This window comes from Maylandia zebra, linkage group LG4 (assembly GCF_041146795.1).
Source record: "Maylandia zebra isolate NMK-2024a linkage group LG4, Mzebra_GT3a, whole genome shotgun sequence".
Lineage (NCBI taxonomy): Eukaryota > Metazoa > Chordata > Actinopteri > Cichliformes > Cichlidae > Maylandia > Maylandia zebra.
The window spans coordinates 18749355-18770348 of record NC_135170.1 but is presented as its reverse complement, the minus strand read 5'-3'; the positions used below and the strand labels follow the sequence as shown (position 1 = coordinate 18770348).

At 40.2% G+C, this 20994-nt stretch overlaps 1 protein-coding gene across 1 annotated transcript; it reads right to left on the bottom strand.

The window, feature by feature from the left end:
* Positions 1-18667: 18667 nt before the first annotated feature.
* Positions 18668-20544, bottom strand: LOC101477965 (beta-galactoside-binding lectin). The gene is made up of 4 exons (XM_004558470.3): positions 20481-20544; positions 19843-19922; positions 19253-19424; positions 18668-19099 (listed from the first exon to the last, which is right to left on the bottom strand). Exons 1-4 carry the CDS (start codon positions 20487-20489, stop codon positions 18953-18955), a joined length of 408 nt encoding a protein of 135 aa, XP_004558527.2. The 5' UTR covers positions 20490-20544; the 3' UTR covers positions 18668-18952.
* Between the last annotated feature and the right edge of the window lie 450 nt (positions 20545-20994).

Here is a 20994-nt window from a genome sequence, read left to right as displayed (position 1 = left end):
TATCACAGTGTAAGCAAAGATAGCGCAATACTTTGGGGATGATGGGAAAGGATAGAGAATCAGGATTAGTTTATGTGTCAGCATCTGGGGCAGGCTGGTGAGTGTTTTCCATTTGTATTCCTCAAACACAGGACTACGTAAAGTGCAATGTGCAAAAATTACAAAAAAGTACCAAGACAAGACAGTGCAACACTTGACAGAACAAGATGATACAGACACAAGACAGTGCAATGGGACTGTGCAAAATACTGAGTAATGTGCAAAAATGACTGCACAGCACTATGAACTTCAGCTAAGCACAGTGGTCAGCTTGGGAGTTCTTGCACACACACGGTCTTGAAGTTTGGCTAATGCAACCTGTGACAACTGCTCATCTGGCCCATAGAAAGGAACCATTCAGCGGGAAGAAGGCTGGAAAAACTTAACATCATGTGTCTGAATTACCTGAATTATATAGCATGCATCTGAGTTTGTATCGAGACCACAGGAGGAAAAACATTTCTCTGAAACAGGTTTCCATCCAAGTAAGCACGTTAGGTGATTGCTTTTACAATCACTGAGTTGTATCTAGGCAATGTGTCAAACACAGTTTAGAGTTGTTATGTTTTCCTCCCGCAGCTCTACAGCTGTATTGGAGATATTGAGGGAGTGAGGAAAAGAGGTACAGAAAACTCTGCCTATTTTGCTCTGCCTCGAACAGTGAGCTGAACCCAGCAGGCAGCAAAGAGTTTTCAGCATCCTGTGTGAAAGCAACACAAACAGCAATCCAATGGACCAAGTATAGCTGCTGTTACTGTGTGGCTGGTGTCAATTTCACCTTGTGAGCCTGTCTGTGTTTTTGTGTGCTATGATGCCATTATATTCCTGGAGACACCTGCAGTGGGAACCTCTTGAAAGGATTTTTTTTTGTACCTTGGTTGAGTGTTTACATGTATTTTTACAGTGAACAGACCATTTTCTATGTAATAGCGAAATATAGTTTGCAGGCGTGCAGTTCAGATCTAAATCAAGAACAGGTTTGAAGATAGGTTTTGTCTGAGATGTGAGTAACGAGTAAACTGCAACTGAACTATGAATTCTCCTGCAGTTTGCGGGACTGTCTCACATTTTGTAAGCTGTGACATGGCTCTAATTCCCAAATTAATCTTTTATAACTATAATATTTTCAAAGATGGATGTGATCTAAGACTTGTAGTTTTTAGACATTTACAGGAATGCACAGAGAGAAGTTTCTTACTTCTGCTATCCCTAGCCACTTCTGGAAAAAGTCCATCTACCAGCCGCCAAGATGACTTCAGCAGAATTCACACCAGTTAGACCTGATTTCAAGTCTATTTACAGCATCTCACTTCCCCTCATGCACTATCGTGCACACACATAGAGAGACACACACACTCAACTATTCACATTACAATCGCGGACATATGCCTTCAACTACAGTCTCATTTTGCAGTCTCCTCCTAACCTACCCAGTATCCCCTGGAGGGATTTAGTAAATAGTTTGTACTTTCCATTAGAGCCTAATTCTATTACACAGCCAGCTCCTATCAATCCAAACATTCACGGAGACATGCAAGAAAAGTAGCAAGTGGAGCCCAGTGGAGGCGACTGCGGTTTGAGAATGGAGATGGGAAGAGGTGGGAATGAGGGGGTGCTTTTAGTGCAGGGATAAAAATAAGAAATAAAAAGATAAGGACAGGGGTGATTGAAAAAAAGTAGGTAAGGCTAGAGATCCATCTGTAGCCACCTGTAAGCGATGAACTGGTGCCATGCTCATATTAGCAGTCATAATATCTGTATACAGGTTGAGGAATTTGCTTTGATGTGTTTCATCTGCAGATAGGCAGACATGGAAATGCCGGCCAAAGTTCTTAAAACTCTCTTTGTGATAGATTCGTCTACAGAAGGTGCACAGGATCACTCACACAAGTTGAAGGCAACCCTTCAGCGATTTCTTGTATTTAACATTTCCCAACATTATACAATATACATATATATTGTGTTGGTGTAAGTGTAAAGAATAATTCACATGATGCAAAAACACTGACTGTTGAAATATTTTGTCACAGGTCTGATGTGCCAGTGAGGAGCACGTACCTTGTCTGTACCAGGTTCGACCCCTTTGGCTGCAGAACTGCCATAATTCTTCATGGCATAGATTCAACAAGACGCTGGAAACAGTCCTCGGAAATTTTGTTCTGCAGCTGCAACAATTTATTGGCTGCATATCTGTTCCACCACATCCCAAAGGCACTCCATTGGACAGAGATCTGTTGACTGTGGAGGCCGTTTGATTGCATGTTCGAAAAATGTTCAAAAGACTAATTTGAGATGATCTCTGTGACATGGCATGGTATCTTGCTGGAAGCAGCCATTAGAAGATGGGTACACTGTGGCCATAAAGTGATAGACATGGTCATTTTTTCTGTCTTCTGTGGTCCAATTTTGGTGAGCACATGCAAACTTTAGGCTTGGTTTCCTGTTTTCAGCTGACATGGGTGGCAGTGTAAGATTTGACATGTTATGCATTCAGGCTGCACCTTCATTGTAACTAGTGCTAATCTGAGTTACCATTTCCTTTAGACAATTCTCAGATGGTTGTGTGGGAAAATCCCAGTTTTTCAAATCATCAGACGAGCCCATCCAGCACCAACTACCATGCCACTTTCAAAGTCACTTAAATCACCTTTCTTCACTATTCTGATTCTCAGTTTGAACTTCAGCAGATTATCTTGGTCATGCTTGCATACCTAAATGGATTGATTCCCAGTGAATACATTTTGCTATGATGACTCAAAGACAAACTCATAAAATTCAGAAAATACCAGCCATGCTATCACAGCTGGTAATAACAGCTAACATATGGAAAGTACGTTATATACTCTACAATATCTTTGGTGCCATTAATTGAAGATAATGCAAAATATGCATGCATATGCAACACACCGCAAGTGCTTTCTCCTGTAGGAATTTACACACCTGTGTACTGAACTGTGAGGTGACCACAGCTAGACTGGTGAGCAAGAGTCAGACAGATATAAAAAGACATATCTGTAGAAGCTTGGGGAGTATGTGCTGTACTGTTTAGAGATTGTAATTTGTTAGCGTGTGTGATCTGTGACCGAGGCAGCACTCGGAAACCAGAGATGTGGTCACACCTGACTCACCCTGCCTGAGGGGGTGAGTGTGAGTAAACCTGGAGAAGAAGGGAGAGAGATTATGAGAAACATTTCTTCAGAGACGAAGTAGACGGCAAGTGAGAGAGAAAAAAGGCAATGGTGGCAAAAGGCACTGGAGCAGATAAAGGAAGAGATGAATTCAGAGAGGGGTGTGAAGGACCCAAGGTGATATGGGGATCAGGCAAGGTACAGAAGTAGGCAAGAACGAAATAGATATATGAACAGATATATTTTTGGCCAAAAATCAACAAGATACGAAAATAAAATACAAACGTCGCTGCTACTCTGACCTATAAAAAGATTTTTGTTAGCTGTGCATGTTCATTCAGTCAGAAGTGAAACACAGACAGATCCTAACTAAATTTAAACTCAGTCACCATAAAGCAGCCAATGAAAAAGCATGTAAAACAACCCTAGGATATCCAAAGAGTTCTTAAATATATAGTCATAATATGATAGAGGTAAGGGGAAAAACTTGAAATCTTCAAAAAAATGGAAAACAGTCTTCTCACAGCATGTTTCACAGGATCACAGGAGCCCTAGTTCACACTGCTGACTATATAAAAGATGGATATCTGTCAAAGCTGCTATGCCACCAGTTATGGTTAACCTGTTAAGAGTTTTTCTGTTATTAAACAAGGCATGGCAGGATTTAAATCCCCTCTTCATCGTCAAAGAATTCCTTGCTAACATGTTAAATGAGTTGCTAAAAACCTATTCACATTACACTAGGCCTCTACAAAGCTTAATAAGAGGACAGTTATCTGTTAAGATGATAAGTCACAGAAGCTCATTTACTTGCTAATGCTAGCTCTGTTTCTACACAATGGGCGCAGATGACAACTGATCTCAGAGCAGTGAAAGCAGAGCCAGTGGCAGCTTGCCTAGCATGTTGGTCTCCCTTCAGTCTTTTATTAAAGACCAGAGGTGCATAATGTACCCACACAAATAGGGTTGCAAAATTCTCGGAATTTTCAAAGATGGAAACTTTCCATGGGAATAAACGGGAATTAACGGGAATTTATGGGAGTAAACTGGGAATTTTCAAAATTGAAGGTTGGCTCTTCTTAGGGAACTTAAATATAGTTGAGCAAAGCATATTTTAGCATAATATTGACAAAAACAAACAAATGCAATTCAAATACACTTGAATATCCATGCCATTCCTTAATCACATTTACAGAGCACAAGCTTGCTGCATGGCTATTGAGACCACCTACTGGCACTGTGCATGCCTCCATCACATGTACACATGGACCACACTTTTGAGCCTGAAGGACAAAGAGTATTGAAGGCACACATTTGAGCCTGTGGACTTAACAAGTGAGGTAAGTTTTGATGATTTTATGGGAAAATATATTCATTAAATGTTTAAATTGTGAATATCACATAAAATATATTAATCTGGTAGATAGCAATCTGATAAGATGCTAAATAAAATGCTAGCATCTGTTAGATGCTAAATAAGCCATAGCTAGTATAACATAAAGAAGATGCTAGCTTCCTCATTTGGCTTTTTTGTTTTGAAGATCATTCCAGTTGTTTAGCTAGCCTTACTATTTATATCTGTTTATTATCATATTGCAATTGTATTATTACGATCTCTTGCATTGCATTAGCATTTTTACAAGCTCTTGTTTTATTTTACAGAAAAATGCCACGTGCGCTATCTGATGTGTGGAGACATTTTACACCAGCTAATGTACAAGGGAAATCTGTATATATGTGTAAGTATTGTGATAAGACGTATGTGAAGAATGCCACAAAAATGCAGCAGCACACTGCAAAGTGCAAAAAAATTCCTCAAGGCCCAACACATGCAGCAGCCAGGAATTCCACTCAAGGGGAAAATGAATCTGTTTCAGCTGTATCAGACTCAGATACCCACTCATCAGCTCCTGGTCCCTCTGGCATCAGAGGATTCTTTGATTTTATGGATGACACTAGCCAGAAAAACGCAGATGAGTGTTTCGCTCGTGCAATCTATGCAACTGGCTCACCCCTGATGCTGACATCCAATGTGAACTGGAAGAGATTTTTGAATGTTCTCCGACCAGCATACATTCCCCCAACCAGACATGCATTGTCTACTCATCTACTGGATGAAGAGTTCAGTCGAGTTCAAGCAAAGGTGAAACAGACCATTGACCAAGCTGACTGTATTTCAGTCATCTCTGATGGATGGTCCAATATCAGGGGACAAGGAATTATTAACTACATAATCACCACAGAGTGGTGATTATGTAGTTATGTGATTATGTGATTATGTATTATGTATTATGTATTATGTGATTATGTATTATGCCTGTGTTCTACAAGAGTGTAGACACAAAGGAAAACAGACACACAGGCCAATACATTGCAGATGAGCTAAAAGTGATCATCAATGACCTTGGACCAGATAAGGTTTTTGCACTGGTCACTGACAACGCAGCCAACATGAAGGTTGCCTGGGCACATGTGGAGGAGACCTACCCTCATATAACTACTATTGGCTGTGCTGCCCATATACTAAACCTTCTCCTAAAAGACATAATGGCACTAAAAACAATGGACACTCTGAATAAGAGAGCGAAGCAAGTTCTGAAATATGTTAAAGGCAAACAAGTAACTTCCGCTACATTTCTGTCAAAGCAAAAGGAAAAGAACAAGAGTACTACACTGAAGCTTCCCAGCATAACGCGATGGGGTGGTGTTGTTATCATGTTTGACAGCCTTCTGGAGGGAAAGGAGTCTCTGCAAGAGATGGCCATATCCCAGTCTGTAGGCATCGACAGTGACATCAAGAAGGTCATCTTGGATGATGTGTTCTGGGAAAGAGTATCTAGCAGTCTGAAAATCCTCAAACCTATTGCAGCAGCAATAGCAAAGATAGAGGGGGATGGTGCCATCTTGTCAGATGTCCAGTGCCTTTTTGCAGAACTCAAAGAAGAAATCCAGACAATTCTGCCCACTTCCCTACTACTGAAAGCAGAGGAAATGGCTGTGGTCAAGTCATTGGAACAGCGGAGGGCGTTCTGCATGAAGCCAGTGCATGCAGCAGCCTACATGCTGGACCCCAAATATGAGAAGGGCATACTTTCTGGGGAAGAGATCAACGGTGCCTATGCGGTCATTACAGCCATGTCTGACCACCTGGGTCTCGATAAAGGCAAAGTTCTAGGCAGTTTGGCAAAGTATCGAACAAAGCAAGGCCTTTGGAAAGGGGATGGAATATGGCAGTCATGCCAGCACATATCTGCAGCCACCTGGTGGAAGGGACTATGTGAATCTGAGGCCCTTGCACCTGTAGTCTCCATCCTCCTCCAAATCCTACCATCATCAGCTGCCTCTGAGCGCAACTGGTCACTGTTTGGAAACACCCACACAAAGGTTCGCAACAGGCTCACAAATGTGAGAGTGGAAAAGCTGGTCGGCATTCGGGCAAGCCTACGGCTCTTTGAGCCTGACACAGAGCCATCCTCAACAAGGCTGGAAAGTGACACTGAAGAGGAAGACTCAGAGTTGGATGCTGAGGAAGTGGACATGTTGTTGGATGATGATGAGGTCCAGGAAGAGTCTATTGACTGAGCAAAAATGAGAAAAGAGGATTGCTTGAAGGAAGATTTGCATGTTTAATGGGACGTTTTGGAGGATAAGTGGCATTTTTCATTTAACCTTTTGAATGGGACTTTGTGGAGATTTTTGGACAGGGGGCATTTTTGAATGAACGGGGTTAGGGGATGGTAATATTGAACTCAACATTTCTGTTTTTATTCATCCATGAAACAAGTTATTGAAACGTGTTCTATTCTACTGTACTTACAAATAAATCTGTTGAAATATCTGTTGAAAAGATTTTGCATGGAGGTTTTCTTATGATTTCTGTTTATATTTATGCTTGGAAATAATATATTCCCAGTTAGTTCTCCTAAATTCCCATTAATTTCCATAATTCCCATTATTTCCATGGACAGTTTCCAATATGGAATATTTCCAAAATTCCCAAGCTTAACTTACCATGGAAATTTACCGGAAACTTTTCGGAAATTTACCGGAAATTTTCCGCCCCTTTGCAACTCTACACACAAACAGTCACAAAAAAAAAACTTGTACCACAGCTCACCAAGTGCAAGCCATGAAATGTACTACAGATTTCAGTCAAGCAGAATTAAGCCAGCTTTCAGTGACAACTGTGGCCAGAAGATGGTAGTAATATATTGGATGAATGCAAATAGGTGAGAAGCTTTATTCCATGCTGTTATGCTGATGCGAGAGCAGAGATCACTTTCATTTTGGTTTTAATGGTTGTCTATTTTTAGATTTCAGTGGACAAGCAGTGCTTGCCTTGTTTCCCAGGCACTACTAAACGGATATATAATTGAATGTCCCTCTGTGAATCGCTACCTTATTGTGATGGAGGGGTATGTGTGTCCCAGGGATCCAGGGGCTATGTTGCCCAGGGACTTTGACCACTGGTATGGCAAATTGGTTCTGACCCCTATGAGTAGAAAATCAAGGGAACAGTTGACCCTGCCCAAGATAGGCCCTGCCCTGGAGCCAAGCCTGGGGAGGGTGCCCGAGGTCGAGCATCTGGTGGCCGAGCCTTAGTCCATGGGGCCCAGCTGGGCACAGCCCAAAAACTGGACATGGCCCCACTCCTCCTGCAGACCCACCATCCACAGGAGGCATCATAGAGGTCGGGTGCATTGTGTGCCAGGCAGCGGCCGGGAGTGGAGACCCTGGCTCTGGATGTTGTAGGGCTGTCTTAGTCTCTGCAATGTTGCATGGAGATCAGGGGCAGTACCTCTGCATTGGCAGACTGGGGTGGTAGTTCCCATCTTTAAGAAGGGGGACCGGAGGGTGTGTTCCAACTACAGAGGCATCACACTCCTCAGCCTACCTAGGAAAGTCTAGGAGAAGGCATTCGACCATGTCCCTCAGAGTGTCCCGTGGAAGATGCTTTGATAGTATGGGGTGCCTGGCCCATTGCTACTGGCCATTTGATCCTTATACAGCCATTGCAAGAGCTCGGTCTGCATAGCCAGCTATAAGTTGGACTTGCTCTCGGTGGGTGATGGACTCCGTCAGGACTGCCCTTTGTCACCGATTCTGTTCGTAATTTTTATGGACAAAATTTCTAGGCGTAGCCAAGTGGCGGAGGGCTTTCACTTGAGTGTCTCAGAATCTCATCTCTGCTTTTCTCGGATGATGTGGTTCTGTTGGCTTCATCGGGTGATGGCATCCAGTTCGCACTGAAATAGTTCACAGCCGAGTGTGAAGCGATGGAAATGAGATTCAGCACCTACAAATCTGAGGCCATGGTTCTCAGCCGGAAAAGGGTGGAATGCCCACTCTGGGTCAGGGACGAGTTCCTGATCCAGAGTGGAGGAGTTTAAGAATCTTAGGGTTTTGTTCACGAGTGATGAGAGAAGTGAGTGGGAGATTGAGAGATGGATTGGTGCTGCAGTTGCAGTGATACGGACGCTGTACCGGTCCATCGTAGTGAAGAGAGTAAAAACAAAGCTATCGATTTACCAGTCAATCTATGTCCCTACCCTCACCTCTGGTCACGAGCTGTGGGTAGTGACCGAAAGAACGAGTTCGCCAAGAGAATGGGAGTACTTTTTAAATCAAAACAACTAAGAGACAAAATGAAAGACTGTACAAGATGCACAGGAAAAAGCATGTCAACAGTGAACTGCACAGACAGATGGGGGGGGGGGGGGGGGGGGGGAGCATTGTAAACGCTTGCTGTATGTTTAAAAGGTTCACTGAGAAAGCTAACAAGAGTGCAATCTGTATTAACACTATAATAGAGCTCATGACTCCATATGCTTATTTTATCACTGACACACACCCACAATCACAGTGTCTTTCTTGTCATCTCCCTCAGTGTAGTTTTGTCACTTAGAACAATGTTTAATTTGACAGCTCTGCTCTCACAATGTCTACAAAAAAGTTTTTGATGCATGTTCTTTTATTTTTGAGTTGTTGAAATCAGCAGAACCCCCATTTCCTCGCATAAAGAGTATAGTATCCTTAAGGACACATTTTAAACATGAATCTTAAAACTCCCACAAACGAGCCACTGTTTATTTGATTTTAAGGGGACATGAACATTTGACATTTTGACAACATCCAATAAGCACTCAGTAGAGCTAGTCCGCTCCTTAACATTTATAGTTACCTGATCCACAACTTCCTACTTTACATTACTTCACAATTCCTACATTACAATTTACTACTGTAGCATAAGGAGGCAGCCATGTTTAAAATATTTTACTATCATGGCTGTACTTTTCAAGTTTATGGCCACATCAAGTGCTGATTCTCTTTCTTTCCTTGAATGTTGTACTGTAAGGAAGGCGTGACTTTTAAACACATGTCATGTTTCCGGCTGCCTAAAAGCAATACATTTAAAATTTTCCTATTTAGGATTCACATTTATCCAAAGTGCAAAGCAAAAATAAGTGAATACATCAAGTTCAGAAGAGGGAAACTTACAGATAAGTGCTATGGAAAGTGTTGCATTACAAATGTTAATCAGCAGAGTTAAAAGGTCAAATGTAAAATATTCCATAAAGCATGCAGGCTTTAACTGTATTTACGGTATAAGCCTGCAGTGATTTGGCTGAGCAGGCAGATCGATGCATTCTGCCATACAGCCTCAAGGTCTGATTACTGTGGGATTACAGCAGGTTGGCAGGGTGTCCCTAGGCATACCACATGAGAGTGAGAGCAAACATTTACCTTCAGCTTAAACTCTTAATTTCAAGAGTTTGAAACTGTAGTATGATGGACTCTTCCAATGCAATTCTAAAGACCAAACTCATGGTGTCTTTTAGCAAAGGCTCACATACTGTGCTGAGTGAGTCACACACAGACTCACTGATAGAAAGTAACTCTTGACTTCGATAACGTGACAACCTTTTGGTTCACATAAAAGTTTCTTAATGTCACCAAATTGAGAAGCGCAGAACGTATCATACTCAGTCTGATATTTATAGATAGACAGACATCTTATATGGTACACCTCTGAGAATCAAGCTGTGCTTCAGGGTCACAAGCCAGCTCAGGTTTTATCACAGTGCACAACCAAAGAATATCAGTGTCAGTCCTATCACTCTGAATGTCACACCAAAGGTGGGGAGCTTAGATATGTCTTTTGTTCAAGGGGCAGTTTGCTTTTGAACTGGAAATCAAATCGGGCTCTTTTAATAACACAATAATATTACTGCCCATTATTGTCTGAACATGATTACTGCAGATTCACACAGTGGAAAAAGTGAAAAATATGAAAGAACAACATGATTCAAAAATCACAACAGTTGGCCTAAACACCACCACGGTTTCTGGCAGAATCTTTCTCACTCACTGCAAAGCATGGCCAGTTTTACAGTGAGCTCAATTACTGTGTGAAGCAATCGTGAACAATGGACTTGTTCTCAGTGTTTCTGTTAATGAAGATCAATTCATATGCAGAGTTGCACAACAGACCGTTCTTGGACACCAGTAAGTAACAAAAGCTACATTTGAGACTATCTTTTTTTCAGCATAATATCCAACGATTGGTTCTCCTTTTCAAAACTGAGGCTAAGTTAATTTTCTGATTAACAAAATTCTACTATTTTTTCTTACTGAGACCAAATTCTTTATAAAGGTTCTTCATTATGAAGCATTGATTTATATCCCATAAAAAAACTGCGTTTAAAATCATTCATGAAAAAACAGCCAATCAATAACAATGTTACACTTACAATTTAATATCTTGGTGTATTCATGGCTGGGATAGCTAGGATATTGCAGACCTTTGTTGGTTTTTTTGTTGTTGTTGTTGTTGTTGTTGTTATTATATTATGACATTGTGTTTCATCTGCATGCCTAGTGTTGAGTGACGTTGCAGTAAACAAATTACATACCTGCCCAGTGTCAGATAAATCGTTCTCTTCTTCCTCTTTACACTCACTTTTCTTCACCTTTTACACATGGCTGTGCAGCATCAATGCACATGCAACAATATATTCAAGAGATGTTTAAACTCATATTTATTTGTCATTTTTGCAGAGCATGATTCCAGGACCGCAGTGAGCTCAGGGCATGCCCACGCACATCTCAATGTGTGGCTGATAGCTTCAGTGCAGAAATCTGGAGTCATGCTGGCACTAAATATAGACAAAGGTTTTATGTAAGCTGAGGTGAATCATTCTATTCCACACATTTCAGCACATTTACTCACATACACTGGAAAAGTGACATGGCACAGGTGAAGGAAATGAATGTGTTAAACATGCATGGTACCCGTTACATGAAATGGATTTAGAGACTTGACAACACCGCATATGCTGTCTGCCAGCTGAAATCGCACGCATTTACAGAAATGAGTGTGTTTGTGTGCATTTGTAGCTGTGTGTGTTTTCCTCCAGGGCCTACTATGAGCAAGGTAATTTAAATGTGTTAATCAAAGCTCTAACATGATTGATTGGATGTGTTGAAGGCATCTTTGTCCTTCCCACAAGCATCCCAGTGTTTTGTTTTTTGTTTTGTAAGAATGGAGATAATGGATCAGTGTAATGGAACAACACACACCCCATCAAACATTTCTGAGGAACAGACATTCAGATTGGCTTGACAGGTTACCTGATATGAGTCACTATCCCTTTGTGCAGGTCAAGTCCTGTTTCAAGCTGAACTAAAATGATCTAAGTGGATGCAGAACAAACCCAAAAGTAAGAGCGCCAGATACACTCAACAAAAATATAAACGCAACACCTTTGTTACTGCTCCCATTCCCCATGGGATGGACGTAGAGACCTAAAATTCATTCCAGATACACAATATAACCATCCCTCCCAAACAGTGGTCACAAATCAGTCCAAATGTGTGGTAGTGGGCACATCTGCCATATTGAGATAATCCATCCCACCTCACAGGTGTGCCACATCAGGATGCTGATCTGACATCATGAGTAGTGCACAGCAGAGGTGGGACCAAGTCATTGTTTTGCAAGTCTCAAGTAAGTCTCAAGTCTTTATCCTCAAGTCTCAAGTCAAGTCTCAAGTAATGTCAGGCAAGTCAGAGTCGAGTCTCAAGTCACTGGTGTAAAAGTCCGAGTCAAGTCACAAGTCTGAAACTTTGAATTTCAAGTCCTTTCGAGTCTTTAAAAAAAACAAACGAAAAAATAATGTTGCAGTTATGCTAAATGTAAATATTAGACCATGTAATTTTAAAATCTGTGTTTTTCTCAACACATACAAAATAGTGAACTTAGAAAATATACACAAATTGTGAAATTGCACCTCTTTAAAATGCAGCTCAATTAAACCTAGCTCCAAGAATAATTTTCACCGACAGTTCTGAGATACGCTGCATGTTATTCTTGGATGCGGTTGTAGGACCAGCTTTAAAATCGCATGACAAAAATATCATACACATTAAAAAAAACTGTATCACCAACGTAGCCTGGAAAACATTTGCTAGTTAGATGAAGTCAGCTATCTCATCTTAGCATATTTATATGCATATTTATAATCATACGGTTCTTGGAGTGAGTGCATACACTCGTGAAGTTTAGTAACTTCAGGTCACTGCAACAAGCCCAGGTACAGTTTACCGACGGATGGGTGCAGGACCTTGAAATGCACCGTGTAGAACGAAAGACCATCGTACGTATCATAAGTTTACCAGTCTCACAAATCGTCTTCATAAATACACATTCGTTAACCGTTTATTAATATAACCTTTGAGCTCAACGGTAATTAATTAGTAGTGGAAATAATTTCTGGTAGCATCACAGAAATGTAGCAGTGACAATAATATTGTATGCTGTAATCGTACTGGGCAATTAGTGATACAAAAAACCTGTTTTATCCTGTGAATAAAAGTATGTGTTTTTGTCAGTGTACCATAATAACAGAAGCGAAACGCAATATTGTGTCAGGACAATTCACTATTTATGCACAATAAACAAAGGAGCATAGCGCGACAATTTCTGTTCAGCGCCAGACTTGCTTGTAACCTATATCACCAATTATGTTAAGAAAAATGACGCATTAACTACAACAGCAGACTGACCTTTGTGTAAATGCTTGGAGCAGACTAACCTGTGAGCTGGAGTGTTCTAGGACGTTATATTTGATCTTTGAATGGCTGCAATCCAGTCGCCTCTTTGTTACTTCGGAAACATGGCTCGAACAATTTCTCTTCCACGACATAATCCGATAACAACCGATCTCTTTACCCGTCGGCTTCCCGTGGCTGTCATGCGACCGGCTATTGCAGTTAATAATACAACAGCTTCTTGACATTTTTGTGTTTCTTTTTATCGCTGTGTGACTGATTTTAATTGAAAGCCTGCGTGCGCTAGTACCGCTTGCCACGAGTTCCCAGAATCCTTTGCGGTTCTACCCGTGAATGACGTCACATTTTCAATCTCTATATAATATGCATGTTAAATTTTATATTTGGGGTGAAATATCAAGTCTTTTCAAGTAAACCGGTTCAAGTCCAATTCAAGTCCCAAGACATTGGTGTAAAAGTCCAAGTCAAGTCACAAGTCTTAGAACATTTTTTCAAGTCAAGTCTAAAGTCATAAAATTAATGACTCGAGTCCAAGTCATGTGACTCGAGTCCACACCTCTGGTGCACAGGTGTACCTCAGACTGCCCACAACAAAAGGCCACCCTGGAATGTGCAGTTTTGTCTCACAGCAAAATGCCACAGATGCCACAAGCAATGAGGGAGCGTGCAATTGGCATGCTGACAGCAGGAATGTCAACCAGATCTGTCACCCGTGCATTGAATGTTCATTTCTCAACCATAAGCCGTCTCCACAGGCGTTTCAGAGAATATGGCAGCACATCCAACCGGCCTCACAACCGCAGACCTCGTGTAACCACACCAGCCCAGGACCTCCACATCCAGCAGGTTCACCTCCAAGATCGTCTGAGACCAGCCACCCAGACAGCTGCTGGAACAATTGGTTTGCACAACCAAACAATTTCTGCACAAACTGTCAGAAACCGTCTCAGGGACGCTCAACTGCATGCCCGTCGTCCTCATTGGGGTCTTGACCTGACTCCAGCTCGTCGCCGTAACAGACTTGTGTGGGCAAATGCTCACATTCGATGGCGTCTGGCATGTTGGAGAGGTGTGCGCTTCACGGATGAATCATGGTTCACATTGTTCAGGGCAGATGGCAGCTGAGAATGTCCCAGTTCTTGCATGGCCAGCATACTCACCGGACATGTCACCCATTGAGCATGTTCGGGATGTGCTTGACCGGCGTATACGACAGCGTGTACCAGTTCCCACGAATATCCAACAACCTCGCACAGCCATTGAAGTGGAGTGGACCAACATTCCACAGGCCACAATTGACAATCTGATAGACTCCATGCGACGATGTGTTGCACTGCATGAGGCAAATGGTGGTCACACCAGATACTGACCGGTTCTGGGTCCCCAGACCCCCAATAGCGCAAAAAACTGCACATTCCAGGGTGGCCTTTTGTTGTGGGCAGTCTGAGGTACACCTGTGCACTACTCATGATGTCAGATCAGCATCCTGATGTGGCACACCTGTGAGGTGGGATGGATTATCTCAATATAGCAGATGTGCCCACTACCACACATTTGGACTGATTTGTGACCACTGTTTGGGAGGGATGGTTATATTGTGTATCTGGAATGAATTTTAGGTCTCTACGTCCATCCCATGGGGAATGGGAGCAAAAACAAAAGTGTTGCGTTTATATTTTTGTTCAGTGTATTTTCAACATGTGGGGTGAGCGCTACTGATAGAGTGCAGAGTCACTGGAGGTAAAAAAAAAAAAAAAAAAGGATGGTAAAAATAAATTATGTTATTGTACAGGTCTTTTTTTAAGGTAAAATTCAGCTTCAATTCCTTCTGTTTTGAATGATTGAAAATAAGTAACTAAATAAATAAACAGCTTCTGGGGCATGAACTTTTTATTGGTTCTCAATTGGAGCACATCAGAGAAAGCTTAAGAACTGCTGGAATGAATCAGTTTCACAGCCCTTGCATATTGATCTCACAAAATAATGAAGAAGAGAGGTGTTGAAATAAGCTGTTTCTAATTAAGAGATAGCTCTTCAGAAGGTGAAGAAAGTGCAAAGATAAGAGATGAGGAGCAATGAACAGCAAGAGGGACTGAACTGTGGTCATCGTCAAATACAAATTTGCTCCTCTAGTCATCAACCTTTGACACCACCATGTGTTTTCAGAGCTGTGTTTACCTCACACACTCACATACAGCATCTGCAAAGACATGTTAGTAATGAAATCTAACAAAGAATAAAGCATCATCCAACATGATCCCATCAGCCTTTTGTCTTAGAGGATCAGAACATGGGAACCTGTCCTTAGACGTCAGCTCTGTTCTTTGCTTCCTCTTGTCTGTCTATCCCTTCTTAAGTCAGCTTCACACATATTGCCCTGTGTTACATCAGTTTAGATTATTATAAGGCTCACAAGCTCACACAAAAGCACACACACACACACACACACACACACACACACACGCACAGAAAAGGCATTTCAATAGAGCTTCTACTGATTATTTTTTTTAATAATTTTTCTGATTTTTACTGCATCTGAAGCAAATTTTGTTTGGCAGCTGGCATTTTGCAATCCGGTCAGATCATATACATTGCGCTTAACATGCCAGTCTTTTCTCTCACTTTCAACCACAGCACATCATGGAAGGTTTTTCAGTTGCCTTAACTACAGTACATGTAGAGTTTATACCACAGCATTTCAATACTGGGGTTTGGATAATAAGAAATCAGATAGCTGATGTCTGACAACCAAGGACAGGATTTTGTGTCTAACTAGACTAAAAATTTCACAGAGATAAGCATACATTTTGTTGGCAGAGAGTAACCTGAACCATTTACCATACCATCTACACTCTGTTACTATAGCAATGGTGACATCTACTGGTTAATATTTGCATTTCTTTACTCAAAACAGGAACATTTTACTGGGAAAAAAAGGAAATTCTGTGCTCTGTAGATTGTTAATTGGACTGAGTCCTTCCAGGCATCTACTTTGAAGGAACATTTACAAGTTAAGGCGAGTCTTTCTTGCTAGGGAGCACCTACAAGAAACAGCTCTGCACTCCACTATGAGCAATGAAAAAAAAATGAATGTGATTAGTTAGATTATGGCTTGAAAAAGGTCATAATCAACTTTCATGGAGGTCTTATTTATAGCCTAATGGTGTTCCAATTTCACTGAAGTATACCTAGTGCTTACATTATGTATCCACTGATATTTGGCAGCAGTAAATACATTCAAATGTCTTTCTTTAATCCATGTGACCTGAAAAATAAGAAAGGAAAAAAACTATTTTTTATACTGTTGTACAGGTGCCACATATTTTTATACATTGATGCTGTCAAAGTCAAAGTTGACCTGTATTTGTTGTGATGGATTTTCAATCCACTAGTGTGGGTCAAATAAGGGAAACTGGTGGTTCAAAGCAGCTTGAAGCTGTGAAACTGTACGTGCCATGTCAGTGTGTATTTTTCATTGAACAGTGGTGACAGAGTACAAGGGGGATCTTGACACTGTCACGAAAACTGCATTCACAAGGGGTCACCCCAGCGAGGAGCGCTGCATGCTTGATTTTGACAGATCTTTATGCCAGGTGCCAAATGAACAGCCAAAGAGGTCACGAAGAGGTCAGAGGATACCCTGATATAAACACGAGATGTGGAGCTGCACATACGAGCAACTGCAATGAAACATAATTATCTAAAACTAATCTAATTAAAATTGATTTATTCTGAGCTAACTACATTTAAAACATAGATTACACGAGAGATGGGAGGGTTCATAAGATTATAAAGTCACCTGAGCTGCAATTTCAGTGAATGTGAGAAACACGCACAAATCCCACAGGCACAAGGTTTTCTAACAATGTTTTGAATCCACAGACTAGTTTGCAATAAACCTTTTTTAACATGTAACATTTAATGTGGTTAATAATAATAAAAAAAAAAAAAAAAAAAAAACAGTTCCTTTTGTTGTCTGTGGGGGGCATGAGTCTGAACCTCTATGTCAAGCAGCATTTATGAAATCTATACACCTCCTACTGTACTCTCATTATCCTGTCATTCTGGACATCCTGAGCTTTTATATGATGCAACATTGTAGAGTTTGCACATGTGGACCCTTTTTCACAATGATGGGAACTGCAGCATCCTCATTTATGGATATGACAGAGGTTAAGTGATAAGATATTATGAGTCTATTGATAAAAATAAAATTGTTTCTTCAATTCGAGAGTGTTAACTTTTATTAAGTAGGATTATATGAATATGGAGTAATTCTACCCTCTCCAAAACAATCAGTTATTCTTATTGTTGTCAGGGGATGAGGTGAAGGAAGGTCAGACATTAGAGCAGAACCAGAAAGGTGAAAGCTCAGGGTGAAGAAATATAAGCTTTTGGGGAGCATGAGCATGGACCGTGTGATGTACCCACTGTCCATAATATCTGTAGTATTATTTTTTGTCTTAGGTTTTTAGGCATTACGACATTTAAGTAGAAATATAACTGAATTTACAAACACTGACACACACACAGACACAAACACACATCTGCTAAGAGTGTGATTTCTTCTTTTGCTGTGTTGATTTATATAATTAATAATGGATATGCAAAAGTGCATTAAAATGCACATCTCATCTTTATAATTCAGTTCTGACCATACTGAAACTGGGTTGAAATCATTTTTACCGGGGAAAAACGAAAAACGTTGCCCACGATCTCCAAACTGATGGTCGTCTGGTTACATCCAAAAGAAAGTTTTCAGAAACTAGAGCGAGGTGCTCATCTCTGAAGGTAGCATCAGAACCGAAGACAACTGAAAAACACTCCTCAGCATATCTGTGGCTAGAGCATGGTTTACTGGCTGCTAGTTATAGCCAAGATTAGGAAGTCCGTCAAAATAAAAAATGATCTTGATGTCTCTGATAATGGGAAAACAATAAACCCTTCTGGAAGTTAAAAACTCTCTTAACAAGAATGTCAAAAGGTTACCTCATTGTGCTGCAGCTGAGTAACCAAATCATTCAACTTCAGAGCTCCAGCTTAAGCACTACTTCTTATCCATAATGGACTTTGTCATCATTTTCATCATCTTCTGAGGCTCCTCAAAAACTGGTATTTCCTCCTCTGACCTTTTTTTTTAAAGTTTATATTTTAATTAACAACAATACTTAAATTATCTTTAAAAAAAGATAAAGAGTTTTTGATGTTGTGTTGATGTTTTTCATCAGTTTATTAATGTGAGACTATACATTCTGAACTGATCTGTAGTTCATACTTTGGTACAGACGCTAAATACAGCCCATATGTGAAGGTTAAATTACAGACCCCAGCAGTGACGGTTTCACCTATGAAGTAATTTCACTGTGTAAGTGTTACAAGGATAAAAAGTCAACAGAGTCGTGTTTCTTTCATCACAGAAAACACTTTAATTGATGCTGTTACAGGTAAGAATCAAAATATAGCAAATAACTAACAAAGAAGCATTTAAAGGCACATTAAAGAAAACCTGATCACACTGTACTGTATGTGGTTCTTGCTAGCAAAACATTACAAAAAGGTTATGATTCTTTAGGAGTCCATCTGTTTGGATTTGCTCTCAACAAACTCAATTTCTGAAGAAGCTGAAGACCTAGAGCAACATTATCACCTGCTGCTAGACAAAGTGAAAAAGAAAACAAAAATTTCAATCCAGCAATTCAAGAGAGGAAAGAGATTTACTTGATCTCAATGCTTTGAATGCGAGCACCCTCATGAAAGCTCATGAACGAGTATTCCTGTGCACCGAGGCGGTTGGGGAAACTAAATGTTGAGCCACCTGGTAAAGTCACCTCAAACTCTGAAGGAGTGAATCTGATGACAATCTAAAAGGCATGAGAGACAGAGGACTTATATTATAGCTTGTATAGATAGATAGATAGATAGATAGATAGATAGATAGATAGATAGATAGATAGATAGATAGATAGATAGATAGATAGATAGATAGATAGATAGATAGATAGATAGATAGATACCTTGAAGTCCTTTCCCAGGCTGAAAGGGAAGCGTTTCTCCCGTTGCTCCTGACACCACTTGTCTGCCTCGAAAGTGTTGCAAACAATGATGTTTGTGTCTCCCTTGGCGTTAAAACGAGGGTTGAGATGAAGTGCAATTCTGTCGTCACTGGGGCCAATATTCACTGCAAACCTGCAACGAACAGACACACAAAGCTACATGCTTAAAACACTTATTAATTATTACTATACTAGGTAAACTATAATGAGAAGAACAACAAGAATTAAACACAAAAACATGTTTCATAGCTGTACTTTTAAGGTTTCAGCTTCCTTAAAGAGACAAAGACAGTTCACAACAAATTCAAATTTAGACATTTTTCACCTGGTTAGCATTTTTGTGTGAAATCTGACATTTGGGAGATGACAGCTGCATCTCCCAAATGTATAACAAGAATCGATTTTGTTACATTTTGGTTGAAACTACAATTACTGAAAACCAAAAAGTTCCAATAAGAGTTTTTAGTTTATCCTTTTTATTATTTTCAATTTTACTATGATTCACTAATTTACAAAATCATGATAGAGTTTGGTCTTACTCAAGTACTTACTCTTTGGAATCAGGTTTAACAACTCCAACAACAGTCAGGGTTTGTCCAACCTTGAAGGTCATGTTCTTTATTGTCATAACCTGTGAAGAAAAATTATTAGTTTACATTAGATTAGCCTGTAGTGTTTCCCTTGGGATAAATATATCGTGGACAAACGAGAGAAACATGTTCTGTAAGATAACGCACACATACAGACACAAAAGTTGGGCAGGTTGATGATATGGTGATGTTTTCTGTCTGAGGCTACAATAATATTTGCATCTAATAAAAAAATCTAGAAAGTAGTATTACTAGACAATAATGCACTGCATTAAGTAACTTACCCGTTACTGTTGATGATAATACAAAGCAACAGTTAAGAAGTGATTAATGCACACTTACACTATGTGGTAAATAGCAAAGGTCATCAAATAAATCCAAAAGGGCAGGACTCCCAAATTTTCAATCAAAAGTCAATTTAAAACAAAAACAAAACAAAACAAAAAAAACAGAGTTACATCAGCCTGGTATAGATTAAGTTTGCACCAGCTGTCAGTTCCATGTTTAAACTATGGTTTAAGACTCTCCATATCAGTTATAGGACTCGGAGAGAAGCAAAAGTAATGTAAGTTAAATATTGCTGCCAAAATTATACTTACAGTCTCCATCCTGACAGATGTAATAGGTCAAGTCGTAAAGCTGAGAAGAAATGAGAGTGCTGTGTGGTCTTGTCTCTTTGCACTCCAGCAGAAGGCCACAGTATATAGAAGGTAGGCGGTGCCTTCAACCTGAATGACATTTCAAACAGCCAGTATAACTGTGCTACTGCACAGTAAAATTTGCAGTGTTAAAATAACACTTAAAGAGTTGAATTTAACACTGGTCCCGAGTCTATTTGGTCCCATTTGGAATTGGTGTTAAATCAACTCTTTCTATAGTGTTAAAATTTTAGAGTAAAATTAACTCTAAATAGAGTGAAAATTTAGCACTGAGTAACAACGCATAGTGTTAAAACAACTTAACACTACTAGTAGTGTCGTATTATTTACTCTATCATAGTGATAAATGAACTCTATTTGAGGAAAATCCCACTGATTTTTAACACTGAACTGACTTATTTGAAATGAACACTGGGGGTTCAAATAACTGATGAGAGTTGATGTTACTCCATAC

Excerpts from the sequence above, each read along its gene's own strand:
- LOC101477965 (XM_004558470.3), bottom strand. Across the intron at positions 19,425-19,842 it reads GTTAAACCTGATTCCAAAGA|GTTTGCAGTGAATATTGGCC; the intron begins GTAAGTACTTGA and ends TGTTCGTTGCAG. Across the intron at positions 19,100-19,252 it reads GCCTGGGAAAGGACTTCAAG|ATTGTCATCAGATTCACTCC; the intron begins GTATCTATCTAT and ends CATGCCTTTTAG.